Genomic DNA, 15,549 nt, shown 5'->3' on the forward strand with positions numbered 1-15,549 from the left:
CACAAGTTACATACAAGTTTTCTTATTTAGTAACTTTTTCTTGGTGGGGGGTGGCTTCAAGAACTGTGACAGAGATTACTGGGGGCGAATGGCAAAGCCTGCACCTCCCCACCCCCACCAACACCCCAGCCACCATTGGTGGCTGCACTGTGAAGAAGTAGCAAGCTTCACACAGGCTGGCAGGGATGAAGCAAGAAGGGAGAGGACACGCCCACAAGGTGTAGCCACACCTCTTCCCACAGCAGTAAGGACTAAGGTGGCCCACCTCCCACTCAAATTGTGGCCTCTGCAGAACCCAACATGTCCTAAGTAATAATAGCCGCTCTGTGCTTGGCTGTGTTCAACATGACTTGCTGCATTTTAATCATCACAGCCATAGTAGCAGGAAGGTAGGTATCGTTGTCCTCATTTTAAAGAGGAGGAAACTGAGCTCAGAACATTTGAGTGTTTCATTCACGCTAGAAACCGAGGAGGTCAGATTCAAACTTCCGTCTGCCAGCTCCAAAGGCCGCCCCCTTCACTCACCAAGGCTCCTGTCCCCCTTCTCCTGGAGTACAGATTTGCAGTAGCTGGGTATCAGGCAGTAGGGGAAGCAAACCATCTCTGATTTATATGATTTTGTGAATTGAAGGCTATTTAAATTCCAGATTTTGTTCTTAAAACATTCTTTACAAACTGTTGACAATTGGAAAGCCAACCAATCTTTCATTTCCATTGATGTTACAGCCTGGAGCCACACAATCAGCCCCAGCTTGAGCAAGGACAGGACACCTGACAGGGCAGTGAAAGTTAAGCCTCCCTCCCCACAGCAGGAAAGTAAAAAATGGTGTTAACAATTGCAGGTCTGGGTAATATGGTTTGGTCTTCATGCCTTCACTCAGGTGGAGCCCGAGAAGTTGAAGACACTAACAGAAGGTTTAGAAGCCTACAGCCGAGCCCGGAAAAGGAACAGAAAGTAAGCACCAATTTTATTTTATTTTATTTATTTTTTTGCCATTTCTTTCTCAAGTATATAATTTACTGGGTTTTATTCGTAGGGACAAGAAAATCTCACTAATTTTGTCCATCTTAGGGCCTCCCTAAGTATAGTTTAATGGTTATCGCCCAAGAGGATCATTATAGACAAGCCAAATTAGTTAGCTATTACAGAAAATATTTTCTTTTCTTAACAATTTGTACTGTGTGTGGGATGTCCCTCTTCATCATCTCTTTCCTCACTCCCTCCATGTCCATCCCTCTCGTTTACTGGTAAAGAAACACTCTCAATGTTTGCCAATTAAGTAGTTTCTAAAAGTATAGCAAGGGGTGCCTGGCTGGCTCAGTCAGAGAGCATGCAACTCTTGATCTCGCGGTCATGAGTTCAAACCCCACACTGGGTGTAGAGATTACTAAAAAATAAATAAATACATACAAACATACATACATATATTTTTAATTTTTAAAAATTTAAAAAATTAAAAAATAAAAGTATAGTAAAAGTCTGTCCCTTCAGGGACGCCTGGGTGGCTCAGTCGGTTAAGCGGCCGACTTCAGCTCAGGTCATGATCTCGCGGTCCGTGAGTTCTAGCCCCGCGTCGGGCTCTGTGCTGACAGCTCAGAGCCTGGAGCCTGCTTCAGATTCTGTGTCTCCCTCTCTCTGACCCTCCCCAGTTCATGCTCTGTCTCTCCCTGTCTCAAAAATAAATAAACGTTAAAAAAAAAAGTTAAAAAAAAAAAGTCTGTCCCTTCAGGAGGAGGGGTTGAGGAGATATCCCCAACTGTACACAAGTAAGTAATTTCATCCAATTAACTGTTAGTCAAAGTGATGGTAAATAATTCTTTTTTCTTGGGGCGGGAGTAATAGGTTTTCTTTGGAATTATAACAAGAAGTTGTACTTTGGGATGTTATTATTCAAGTATTTCCAGTATGTTCTGGGTAAATGTTTTAAGGACAAGTAGATAATGTTTGAAACACAGTTTCCCTGTCATACAATGTAGTTTTATGTATCATAATTATTATTTCATCTTAAGGTAGAGAACTACAAATGTGCTTCTGTACATGCACATGAAAAGTTATTTTAAAAATACATATAATGGGGGCGCCTGGGTGGCTCAGTCCGTTGAGCCTCCTACTTTGCCTCAAGTCATGATCTCATGGTTTGTGAGTTTGAGCCCTGCATGGGGCTCACTGCTGTCAGTGTGCAGAGCCTGCTTTGGATCCTCTGTCCCCCTCTCTCTCTGCCCCTCCACTGCTCATTCTCTCTCTCTCTTTCAGAAATAAACATTTAAAAATATATACATATAATTGACATACCTGCTCAATTACTACAATTTTCACATTATTGAACATCTAAGAATTATGAGATCAGAATGATTAATAGTGTGTCTTATGTACATAATGATATCAATAGTATCTATTAAAGAGCACTTTTTCTTTTAGTGGTATCTTTAATAATTCTTGCCAGAGGTAAAATTTTAAAATTCAACAACTCTTAGGGAGACTCTTCATCTCAATAGAATGTCTCACAAAAAGATGCCATCCACAATAAGCAAACTCCCCCTGTGTTCAGGAGTTCTTTGGAAGGTAGTGAGGGTTGTGGTGATGATCAAGTGAATAGCCAGGTTTGCTGTAGATCTGATAAGGAATACAGTGAGGTAAGTCCCCTCTGCTCCGACTGAAGTACTACTTGCTATGCAGAGCTTTGTAGTAGGATAAGGCCCATAAAATTAATACAAGGTCTGGAGAAAAGGAGGGAAATTGCAAATTACCTAAATCACAAACTTGCAATGGGCTGTTTGCTATGGAGTATTCAATAGTACTTGTTTGTTTGACGTAAAAGATCTCTCAAATCTTTCCTCTAGTGAGATATGCCATTAGCTGAATTATGTGCAAAATATCCAATTGACTGATAACAGAAATGAAATAACTCCTTAAAATATTTAAATATACTGCCCTGAGGGGCGCCTGGGTGGCTCAGTGGGTTAAGCGTCCCAACTTCCCTTCAGATCATGATCTCGTGGTTTGTCAGTTCGCGCCCCACATTGGGCTCTGTGCTGACAGCTGGGAGCCTGGAGCCTGCTTCGGATTCTGTCTCCCTCTTTCTCTGCCCCTCCCCCACTCACACTCTGATTCTCTCAAAAAATAAATAAGTATTAAAAAAATTTTTAAATATATATTTATAAATATACTGCCTTGAAATGAATTTCATTTTCCCCATAAATTTGGTATTAATCAATTTTGAAAGGTAATAAGGAATAAATAGCAATTTTAAATTGGTTTTCTTCAAAGCTAGTTTACAAGTTGTGGTGAATTTGCATGGGTCCTAAGTGGCATTATCTACATAAACTCATGAAACCATAAATCTAGAATATGGATTGGAGAGGTAAAAGAAGAAAATCTAAGGCAAACTTTAGTAAAAACAGCTTTACTTATTATGCTATTGTCTATTCAGACCAACTTGCCTTATAAATGCCCATTAGAATACTTCACATTTTGCATATAGTATTTAAACTCGATTATTTTATTCTCCCAATCACAAGATGGGCCAGAATAACTATGCCTATTTATGAATGAAGATACTTTAACCCAAATAACCTTAATAATTAGTTGAAGGTCACATAAGTGATGAATGGTGTATTGAACCCAATCATGTGTTTATTTATTTACTTAATCATTTAGTTATTGCCCTAGTTAAGGAGACTAATTGAGCAAAAACCTGTGTTGGGCCCAGTGCTACAGCCCCTGGAGCTCACTGTTTAGCAAAGGAGGGAGATCCAGAAGCCATTAAAATATTAAAATTGTAATGACAGCAATATGTATAGTGTATTTGGGGATCATAGAAAGTGGCATTAAACTCAGGTAAAGGAAGACTTTCTAGAGGAAATATCTGAGCCAGGTCTTGCACAATACATATGTATTAGCCAGACAAAGAAAACAAAGACCAAGATGGGGTGGGGTGGGATGATGTTTACATGAGATCAGCAGTTGGATTTGGGAGACTATAAAGCCTCAGACAGGAAATTGTAAAAGATGCGGCCAAAGGTATAAGCAGCAATCAGATCATGAAGAGGTTAGTAAGGGCCAGTGGGATCCTTTATCTTACTAGAAGTGCCTGATGGGACAGCTAGATGGATTTTCACTTTAGATATGTCTGTACGGAGGATAAATTTTAGGTGAGCCATATTGGAAACAGGGACATTGTTTAGGATGCCATGGCAGCAGTCAAGGGAGAATGAGGGCTCAAACCAGAACAGGAGTGATGAGAATGGAGGAGAAGGAACATGGTCAAGAAATATTTAGGAGGGAAAATTCACAAAACATCATGGTGATTGGTTGGAATGTGGAGAGCAAGCAATCAAGGACAACTTTCAGGGTTTCAGCTGGGGTGACCTGGTGGGTGGTGGAGACACTGAAATGGAATTTAGTACAGGGGGGCTGTTGAGTGCATGTGGGGTGCCTGTGGACTATGTTGAACCCATGTCTGACACTGGGAAGAAGTGATATTTGACTACGTAAAAATGGCTGTGATCACACAGAGATCCTTTGGCCAATTTGAACAGTGGGTTAAGGATTGAACCTCTTGGGCATTTGAATGTTTACTGGAGATAATGAAGCAGATGGGAATAATCAAAAAGGAGGAAGAGAATAGGGGGTCAGGGGAGCAGGGTGTTAGAAACCAAAGGCTAAAAGCTTCCAGAATGATAAACAGAAGTCCAGTAAGACAAGAACTGAAAAATCTCCATGAAACTGGGCAGTTTGGAGGCTATTGGCAACCTTAGTGAAAACCATTTCCAATAAAGTGGCAGGTGTAAAAACAAAGTGGCCATGGGTTGAAGAGTGAATAAGAAGGGAGTAGAGAGAGTTGATACAAATTAGTTTGGTCTTCTTTCTACCCATAATATAAAATTTTCCTGAAAAATAACTGGAAGAATTTTTTAAATGGCAATGATGTGACTGCTTTTTGTAGACAAAGGAAAAGGAGAGAGAAAGTGAGTGAAAAAGGAAGGTGGCATTTGGATAAGATGATTTAGAGACTGGTTTGGGGCCTGAGTTCATATCCTATTTCCATCACTTCATAGCTGTATGCCCTTGCATATGTTGCTTAACCTCTCTGAGCCTAAATTCTTCATTTCTAAAATGGGCATAGAGGGGCACCTGGGTGGCTCAGTTGATTGAACATCCAACTTCAGCTCAGATCATGATCACACAGTTCATGTTCATGATCACACATTCAAGCCCTGCATCGGGCTCTGTGCTGACAGCTCAGAGCAGAGCCTAGAGCCTGCTTCAGATTCTGTCTCCCTCTCTCTCTGCCCCTCCCCTGCTCACACAGTGCCTCTCTCTCTCTCTCTCAAAAATAAATAAACATTAAAATTTTTTTAATAAAATGGGCATATTAATATCTACCTCTTAGCATTGTTATAATATAGATCATATAAACACAGTACTTGGCACATGGTAAGTATTTCGTAAACAGCTATTTTTATTATAAAGATACAGGTGAAGCAAATGAAATTATGAGATATTTTTGCCAGTGGAAACATTCTACCACCATATTAGATGTTTAGAATTCTATGTAATCATTTTAATTTTTAATATTCTACAACCAAACTGTATAATAAATATCTTTAAACGTATATGCTTATTACAGCCTAATCACAGAAGAAATATTAACATATTTATTGAAAACATTACTCAGGGTCATTTTATACTTGAAAGAGGAAATAGCTTCATTAAAGAAAAATTTCATAGCTTTTAGATTTGCTATGATTTTCATTGAAATGAGGATCAAATCTTCTACCTATACTTACACATAAATTTAAAATCTGGCAACCTGGTTTTTGTGGAGTTCAAAAGTGATAAAGTGATAAAATACATCCTATTTCCACTTTAAGATCAAGAAATTGTAGTTATGCTAAATTCCTTAAATTCTTCATACTTTCTCTGCGGATTAAGTTTCAGAATCTACGATTCTTGATGTCTAGGTCTCACCCAAATTTGTTCCATTCTACATGAAGCGAGTTGCTTAAATTCTAAACTGACAGTGTAGAGCGACATGTGGTTCCTCATTTTCCTCATTTCTTATACCATTCACAGATGTGTGCCTGCCTTTTTCCTTGATTAGTGAAGATAAGGATAATGTGTGACAATATAGGCAGTGAAAAAATGGAAGTGGCAATTATCTCCATTAATAACTAGAAATGTCATTATATGAACATCTATTGCTTAATCAAGTAGGTTTTAGAGTGTCCATTAGTAAAAATGTTTATTATTAAATGTCAGCAGGAAATAGAAAATAGTGGATGAAACTCCACAGGGAGGCCCTCTGTACTGGAAGACTGAATTTTGACTAATTATTCATTTCATGAACTCATGGAAATTTTTCTTCCTCTTTTAAGTGCATTCTTCCCTGACCTGACCAGTTAGTGTAAAAATTAGTCTGCAGCTTTAACACCTGGGAGAGTCTCCCTTTACCTCTTGAATCTCATGATGCATTCAAGTAATTTCATGCCCCACCTCTCTGTATTTATTCTCTCTTCCACAAGTAGTCAATTACTTAACTGTTAAGTACTTAAGTTTGTTAAAGGAAAAATAAATTTAGCTTAAATTAATATAAACTCTTTATAAACATTTTAAATATCTTGTTGAAGAAAGAGATCACAAAGTCCTAAATTCTCTCTTTTTTTAAAGTTTATTCATTTATTTTAAGAGAGAAAGAGAGAGAGAGAGAGAGACAGGGTGTGTGTGTGCACACGCACAAGTGGAGAAAGGGCAGAAAGAGAGGGAGAAAGAATCGCAAGCAGGCTCAATGCTCAGTGCAGTGCCCAATGCAGGGCTTGATTCCATGAACTGTGAGATCATGACCTGAGCCAAAATCAGGAGTCAGATGCTTAACTGACTGAGCCACCCAGGCGACCCCTAAATTCTATCTTTTTGTTCAGCAAGTAATATTGAATTATTTTTGTACCTTAATGGTGATGTTATTGCAATTTTTCATAGGGAAACCTTTTTCATGACTCTTTGAATTTATTACTTTTAAAAACTGTTTGTAGTTAAATATCCATGTTCTTCATTGACAAATTAGAATCGGTTTCACCAGTTCTCCCTATAAAGTCATAAAGCATGGCATAGAAACAGTTGTCATATACTGATTTCATAGGTTTGCTGTAAAGATTAAATGAGATAATGTATATAAAGATTTAACACAACTCTTGGCAAATAGACAATTTTAAATAAATAGTAACAATTCTTGTTATTAAGGTAAAAGTGAGAGAACCAAAATTCTCTAATGGTTTTCTATTGAAATGTTTTACCTTCATTTTAGACATTTAGAACTTTAGGTAGTCAAATATAAACCCATAAGATACTACAATAAAAATCCATAACAAATATCCTTTGAAATGTATATTCATACTTTTAAGTACAAAAGAAATAGGACAAATCTATGTAACATGTTACACAAGGTGTAATAGTGTTAGGCAACTAGGCAATGTATGATACTGTCAAGACCTTTGCCAAACAGCCCACAAATGGGATCCCAATCCAACCCCAGCCAAGCTTACATGACCCCATGGAATCCTGGCATTTGATTCCCCCCCCCCCCCCCGCCCAGTCACCCAGAATCAGGCTTGGCAAACTCCTCACTGGGAAAGCAACTCAGACCAACTCCATGAAATGCCCATGGTCCCTTAAAATTGGAATAGGTAGGTAAATAAAAGACAGTGTATGAATAGATTATATCAACTTAAACAGTGCCTGAAAACAGTGATAAGGGAGAAAGAGACAAGTTGCAGAAGGGCATGTATACCATACCACCCTTGATGGACACCTTTGTGTGTATATTAAACACACACACACACACACACACACACACACACACATAAAAGACAGCACTACGTACCATTCATGGATATATCGTATAAAGTATAAAAACATACTGTAAAAAAACACAACATAGTTGCCTTTGGGGAGAAGAGGAGGAGAGAATGAGACTAGGAATTGATAACAAATGGGAACTTCAGCTTTTTTTTTAATAAAAAAGAAAGGAAATAATAATTTATTATCAGTTTATTTTCAGAAGTGGATTTGTTAGAGGTTAACTTATTCTATGCACTTTTCTGCATTGTTTATATTTCTAAAAATAAATAGGAAGAATGTGAAAGCTAGAGGCTAGCCTACAGGCCGGCAAAACGTAAGGGGTTCCTGTTGTATTGCCCACATAATTTAGTTAAAACCAATACATTAATCTTTTTTTTCCAGTTAAACTGATTCAAGTTCATATATGTATATCCCAGAATATACAGACGTCGTGTTAGCTTTGGACAGATTTTTTATTTAGGAAGTATGTGGAGCATCTGTGATATGCCCAGCAGTATACTCCTCAGGGTATATGCAGAAACTAAATGTACGAATTGTCTAGTCCCTGCGTATGAGGGTAAAACCTGGTGGGGGCTGTGGTAAACCAAAAGGCCTCATGTAAAGGCATTCCACTAAAGTTCAAATATGTTTTTAAACACGACATGAGCCAAACTAAATGGGACTATGAGCCAAATTCTTCCCCAACTGCAAATTTCCAATCTCCGTGTACGTGCCGAGGTGAGACTTAACTCTTGGAAAACCATGCTGACAGCCTGCAGCTTTATCTCTGCAGCTTTTCTAGTAATTGTTGTGACAAGATAAATGAAATGAATCAGCTTAGTACTCAGAATAATTGCGTAACTATATGCATAAAAAAGAATAAAGTAAGTTAGTTAGAATAGACAAAGGGTACATAATTACAGAGGTAGATGGTGTGGATTTGCCTGGTTTTAAGTAGTTCGTTGCACAGCTTCCTATAGTTTGAATATACCGTTTTGTGTTATTCAGGCTGCACATGTGTGTAATGCTAGGCTGAGTAGAGAGAAAAAGTCAGATGAGCGATAGACACTCTGAGACACCATTCTTTATCTGTTTGAATAGTTAAGTTACTTTGGTTTTGCAGAAAAGGTGGTGGGCCCAGGAGGGAGCCTTAGGTGTGATAGATTGTTAAACTGTTTCCCACCCAGAACTTGTGCAAGCACCAGGATTTCAGCCTTCACTTGCTCAACTCAGAAGCCGGGATACGGCAGCGAGGGCAGAGGGAGCTCCCTAGTGGCCAGAGTCTGCAGTTCAGCCCCTCCGCCTTCCCCCTGGCCACGCAGCCTGGCTGCCTGAGAAAGAGACAGGCCAGAACAGGCAGTGCAGGGCAGGCTGGAATCCTGGACGACAGGCTGCGTCTGTGGGAAAAGAGACCCGCGGCCCAGTTTTCTTGCAAAATCATCCGACTGTGGAAGAAGCATGTGGAAAGGGAAAGAATCCATTGTCCCCTATCATGTGCTCCATTTTTTCATAGTTCTGCGACTTTATTATTAGTATTAAGTGGTGAGAATCCAGGGATGTTTGTCATCTGACTTTTTCAAATGTAAATATAAATTGAGTAGGGTGGAATTGGTGCTTCTGTTTTCTGATTAGGGGATTAAATTGAGACTTTGATTCCTTAATTTGTTAATCTGGTGTGTTGTTTTGATTAATTCCAGAAGTGGAAAGCTAAATAACCATTTAGAAGCTGCTATTCATGAGGCCATGAGTGAACTGGACAAAATGTCTGGGACTGTAAGTTAATTTATTTTTCCATTATACTATGTTTCTTTGAAAATAAATTGTATTACACGTTTTGGTAAAGTGTCTTCAATATTGACAAGCAACTCACGTAGCAATACTAAATTACTAGGCTCCAAAAAAGACTGATATCAAAAAAGATTCAAAGTAATTTAAGAAAAAATAACCTAGTAGTATTAACTGTGTCTTTTTTCTGAGATAACTTTTGTTTTTCCCACATAACATTCCTTCTAAACGTAAGCAGCAAAAAATAAAGTTCAAACCACAGCTTTATGCATTTAACTCTCTGCACAGCAGTGGCCATTACTGTTGCCTAAATATTCAATAATGCAAATTTCTCTTTGTCCATAGAACCAAAAAAAAGGGGGAGAGGGATATTGAACAATAGGGTCAAGATCAAGAGTGTATCGACCTCTCATTTCCTTTCTATTGTTACCTAAAAAGTAAAATATTTGGCACAAAGTCCTATTGTTAAATTACTGAACATAGTAACCTCTGGTTTTCAAGAAGTTGTGTCTGTTCTTTCTTTACATTTTTACTTAACTGTTCACATAATAGTATCGAATGTGAGAAGTTTCATCATTGTTCTCTAATTCAAACATTGGTGAGTGTAAACACTCAAAATATAATTTTGGTAATTTCTTTTAAAAAATGTGAATTATCCAAGGCTATTCAGCAATGAAAGCTAATTTACTTTCACTCAACACTTTGTGTTAAAGTCACCTGGACCCCAACAACCCATTCAGTGGCTGCTTATTGACAGGTATAAGTTATAGACTCATAGAATGTTGGGGTTGGTATGGGCTTTAGAGATGTTGTGATCTAACTCATTGTTTTGTAGATGGATGAATTAAGGCCCTGAGATGTTAAACTTCCTGACAGAATGTAGGAAAGTTCGGAAGCAGGGATCATGAAGTCCAACACCTTCCAAGGCCAGGCAAATACACTAAGTAAAGTGGGTCAGGTGTGAGAAAAAACAGCAATTCAAGTGGATTGAAAAATGCCAACTAGAGGTCAAGGAGGCTACCTTAGAGGCTCAGCACAATAGTGGATTGAAAAATGCCAACTAGAGGTCAAGGAGGCTACCTTAGAGGCTCAGCACAATAGATACTGTTACTTACTTCAGTCTGGTTCTGGTTGGGGAAGGGCTTTCCACACACAGTCATTCAGAGGCCCAGGTTCTTCTTTCTGTTTCTAGTGTCCCCCATTCCTCAGGGCTTCCGAGTGCTCCTTCATATCATTTGCATGCAGCCCAGCAGGTGAGAGAAGTGAGTATGCACAGGGGTGCCAGGATAGGCTCCTCACTTCTGCTGTTTTCCACTGGACTGACCCCCTCATCTGGCTTTCTTAAGGCAAATGGACTAGGAAATGCATTCTACAATGTGCCCGTTCAGGAAGAAGAGAAAATGGGTTCCGTGAGCCTCTTGCTGGTCTTTGCTGCAGGACATTTAGCCTTTGTGGCCAGCAGGCAGTGAGGAGTGATGGGATTGGGGCAACCTGGCGGCCATGCTCTCTCCAGAAGGAACTCCTTCCATACTCCAGCAGGTCCAAACCTATGGGAAATTATGCCAGAATTGCCAGCTCCTCCAATTTTTCATAAGGTGCTAAGTCTAGAAGTAAAATTCCAACTTTTTTCATGTTGACAACTGTCTTTGTAAACATTGAAACATCATATAGCTGTTAAACAAAATACCTTTTCAGGCCATATTTGGTTCACAGATTACCAAGACTTCTTTGCAGCCTTGGATAAAGGCTTCTTTCCTCAATTATAACAAGTTTTTAGTTATCGCTCTTCGTCAGAAACTAGTGGTTTTTAAAAAATGTATATGGACAGGTTAGGAGGAAGAGGCAGTGTGACAAACTTATAAATGTTACTTTTAAAATTTAAGTTTTTAAAACAGCTTTTTGCGTTTGCCTTCGAATAGCATTGGCCTTCGTTGTTATCTTAACATTATTTTAAAACAATTAAGCCAACTTGTAATGGATCTTGAGAGCTGATTGGGAACATCTCCTAATTATGAATTCTGTGACATTATGTTGGTAACTTTGAAATTGGCTGTGGTACAAGTACGTACACCATGGAAATTGGCATATCCTACACTCGGCTTGTGTCCCTCCACAGGGTACTGGTTGTTAAACATTAGCTACACCACGGCCTTGGGACCATCCTGCCTTTCCTGGGTCTAGGCTTGCCCTCTCCTGTCAGTAACCACAAACATTGTGGGGCACCTGATCACCTCCCTAGCACCTGTCCTCTGCCCCTCCAAACCATACCTGCTATCCGATACCTGGTAACCATGCTCTGCCATGCTCCATGCCTGCTCAGTCTGAAACACAGCCCTAACTGCTACAGTTTCTGCATTTAGTATACAGAGATGAGTTCATCAGTTACACTTTCCAGACTATACAAGCTCAGATCTGCCAACAGATGGTAGTGATCTTCTATTTTTCACTCTGATTGTTCTCTTAAATAAACTTCCATGGGCTGAGCTGAGTGCATATTCTTACCATCTCTGACCCTTCTTAGTAGTTGTAAAATAAGTCAGGTGATGAAGTAAAGAAGAAAACATGTTTGGTATGTATTTTTCTGCTTTTCTAGACTCTGCTGAAGTTGGCGATCTAGGGATCCCTAACAAAAAGGGCTTTATTTTTGTCTTAAATGCACAGCAGAGGTAGCAACTGCACACGTCATTTCCCACACGTGATGTTCTCTGGTTCCTCCCTTGTGTTCCAGTGTTACAGGTTTGCTCTGCTCATCTGTTCCTAGGACTCCTCATTCCCTGTAGTGACTATGGACAATCTTGGTAAAAATTTTAAATGGCTCAGGAGATCAGTGATTGGAAATGAAAGGTGGAATCTCTTTCCTCCCCTGTTTCTTTGTCAGAAATCGAATGGTGCTTGTACTTTCAACCTTTGTTGTTATTTTTTCCCCACCTCTTTATTTCCAGGTTCACCAAATCCCACAGGGAGACAGACAAATGAGACCCCCCAAACCCAAGAGGAGGAAGATCTCCAGATAACAGGGACTACTCCACCAATGCGCAGTGTTTATTAAAGGAACGTGCACAGATATTATCTCTATATAGGTATTGATATAGCCACTGTTATATCAGTATTTATACTATGGCAGATAGCTACCACCACCACAGGGTGCTAAAAGAAACAGTGATACGATATTTTTTTTTGGTGAGGAAGGATAATGAATGCTGGAAAACCAATCAAAATCCCTGAATGATGAGAGTAATAAATGGTCAAGAGATTACTGAGAAACTTTTTCTATAATACTAAAATTGTGATTATAAGAAATGTCCACATGTTTCTGAAGAATTTTCAATGTTGTATATAGAAAATGCAGAATTTCATGGCGATATCAGAAATGTAAATATTGTACAATATTGTCATGTACAAGCGTACCTAATGCACACTTTATCTTTTATTGTACAAAGAAATAGTGTACAAAATCCTTTGGTTTCTATGGAGTACACCTACCAGAGACTACCAGTGTAAAGTGATAAATAAAAATACAACCTAAATGCTTTTCTATGATAATGTAAAAGATGCTGTTTTTGTATTTAACAGCAGAGAAAAGGCATGACGATGTATTACCTGAATTATGACATACATTGCACACCACCGAGTGTCCATTTCTATTGTCTGTTTGGAATGAACCTTATCCGGAAGCACTGGACCCGATTTCGGGTGCCTAGGAAATCAAAACCTTGCAGATTCCTAAAGGGATGAGGGCTCACAGGTCTAAATTAAGAATTCAGAAACTGCAACCATTTGTTGCATATTTTTTTTACCTAAGTTTTAAAGTAGAATAGGTTTTATAAAAAAAAAATCTTAGATGGAATATTTTACTCAGTCATTTCTGTAGTTAATGTTTGATAGCCACCTCTTGACTCAGATAGCTTAGGCCGCACCACCACGGATGCTCAGAGTTGAATTTTTTTGGCAAACAATACCGGACAAGATAAAACTCTGTTTCCACACCAGGAGGCAAAAGCCCCCCTTCAAAACCATTATCAGAGGTAAGGTTGATTATAAGTCAGTTTTCTTGTAGTGGCAAAAAAAAAAAAAAAAAAAAAAAAAATACCAATCATCACAGCAAGTGTCATAGCCATTCATCAGTATTACTCAAACCAGAAGTGAAGGTGGCTTACAAAATTATTAGCAATGGTAATTTTTTATCAGTATTATGTAACATATCAGATTTATTTTATTTAAAGAATTATTTATACCATTAACAGATTCTTATATATATTAATGTGGCTGAAATGTGCAGGTTAAATCTATTAACCAAATTATTTATATTATATTAAGTAAGAAAAAAAATGTGAAACAAATGTAGAGAGAAAATACTACATTACAAGTATACAAACCTAAAACTGTGAGCCATTGTAAAGTACAAGGTTATTAATAAGAAATGTAGCACAACATGATTTTCCGTCTTTTTTCACGATTTTTGTGGTGGTGGTATAACCCTGTCTCCCACGCACTTGAGAGAAGTTTCAGGCCTCCAGCCTGACTTCAGCTGTTGGATTGTCAAAAGAAGGGATCCATTATCCCTTTATTCTTAGAATCACCAGCCCCCACCCCTAAACCTATAAACCCCTAGAGAGCGCTCGCTGCCTTGTCCCCTAGCCTGGGGCTCACTCAACAGCTTCATGCTCCAGTTGCCGGGAGCCCTTCAATAGCAGGCTCTGGACCCCCAGATGCCCACCACCTCCACTATCCCTCCTCTCTCATCCACCCCGCATACTCCTCACTCCCATGATGTAGCAGAGTTCCAGTAACTCAGGAAAAAGGAGACCAAGGTCATTCTTCCAGTTGGTTTCTTGGGGCCACAGCACAGAGCACTCCACCAGGGCTCACTTTTGATAGCAACAGCTCTTAGTTCTTCCCCCCAGGGTCTCCTGGGTCTCCTGTGTCTCACTGTACTTTCACTCCCACCCTCACCCCTACCCCCACGCCTGATGGAATACAACTGGCACCCAGGCTTCATGGCCTGGAGGCAGGAAACCTTCCTTGTAGGGGTAGGTCCATTTTGTCTTTCATGTAACAGTGGGATTGCCTGCCGGTCCTTCGCGCAGTCGCCCTAAGTAATCTTTTGTGTAGTTCAGTTGACACATCTTTGCGTGTTTGCTATGTTTAAACCATAAATGTCCTTTGTTGTCCCCCCACCAATCTGCTTTTCTACTGTTCTGTCTACATGGTTGTTTTTATTCCCAGATAGATGCATATGCGTGTTTGTGCATGGCGTGTGTCTGCGTATATGTGGGGGTGGATGTGTGTGTTGATACGTAGAAGTTTTTTTAGCCTTTCCTGTCTTTAGAACGAGTTTGTGTCCACCTGGCTTTCTTTTAGGTATTTTAAGCTAATTAGATGTGTGGTTCCCCACCAATGTATACTTTACATCTGTAGACCATGTAAAGTATGTTTGTGCCCATGATTTCACTGGTTGCTTATGGCTTTGATGTGGCTGCTAGGTGTTGTTGTTCCAGTCCACATGGGGTTTCCCCCCCTCTCTTTTACAGTTATATGGTTTCGTGTAAGCAGTTAATGTAAATATTGTTAGCATTACAGGTCATGCAGTGCTGTAACATTTTTTTAAATGTTGCACCTACTTTACAATTAAAAACTTGGTCACTCATACTTGAATTTTGCCCATAGAGCCATTTCTTTCTCTTTGTATTGAAGCCAATTCATTTTTTAAAAATGAAGGCTAGCCTTTATACATTAGTAAATTTTTTATTTCCTAAAGTAAACTTTTTTCTCCCCCTAACAAATCTGACAATTGAAACAATGAAAAAATTTTTTGCTCCTTTAAAGAACATAATACCCCTCTTGGAAAAGAAAATCTCATTTTATTTTGTGTCCCTTAACAGTCTTAGGAAGCACAACGAGAATAAACTACATCTTTAAGTAGTTTT

At 39.0% G+C, this 15,549-nt stretch overlaps 1 protein-coding gene across 6 annotated transcripts in view; it reads left to right on the top strand.

Moving 5' to 3' along the window:
- The window catches only part of MBD5 (methyl-CpG binding domain protein 5), a 428,915-nt gene extending 414,857 nt beyond the window's left edge, over nt 1-14,058 (top strand). For all 6 annotated transcript variants that reach the window (XM_053215019.1, XM_053215020.1, XM_053215018.1 and 3 more), the window contains 3 exons: nt 882-955; nt 9,535-9,610; nt 12,565-14,058. In XM_053215019.1, the coding sequence (XP_053070994.1) occupies nt 882-955; nt 9,535-9,610; nt 12,565-12,636 (222 nt within the window). In that variant the 3' untranslated portion in view covers nt 12,637-14,058. The remainder of the gene's footprint in view (nt 1-881; nt 956-9,534; nt 9,611-12,564) is intronic.
- The last annotated feature ends 1,491 nt before the right edge of the window (nt 14,059-15,549 follow it).

Source organism: Acinonyx jubatus, chromosome C1, assembly GCF_027475565.1.
Source record: "Acinonyx jubatus isolate Ajub_Pintada_27869175 chromosome C1, VMU_Ajub_asm_v1.0, whole genome shotgun sequence".
NCBI classification, from domain to species: domain Eukaryota; kingdom Metazoa; phylum Chordata; class Mammalia; order Carnivora; family Felidae; genus Acinonyx; species Acinonyx jubatus.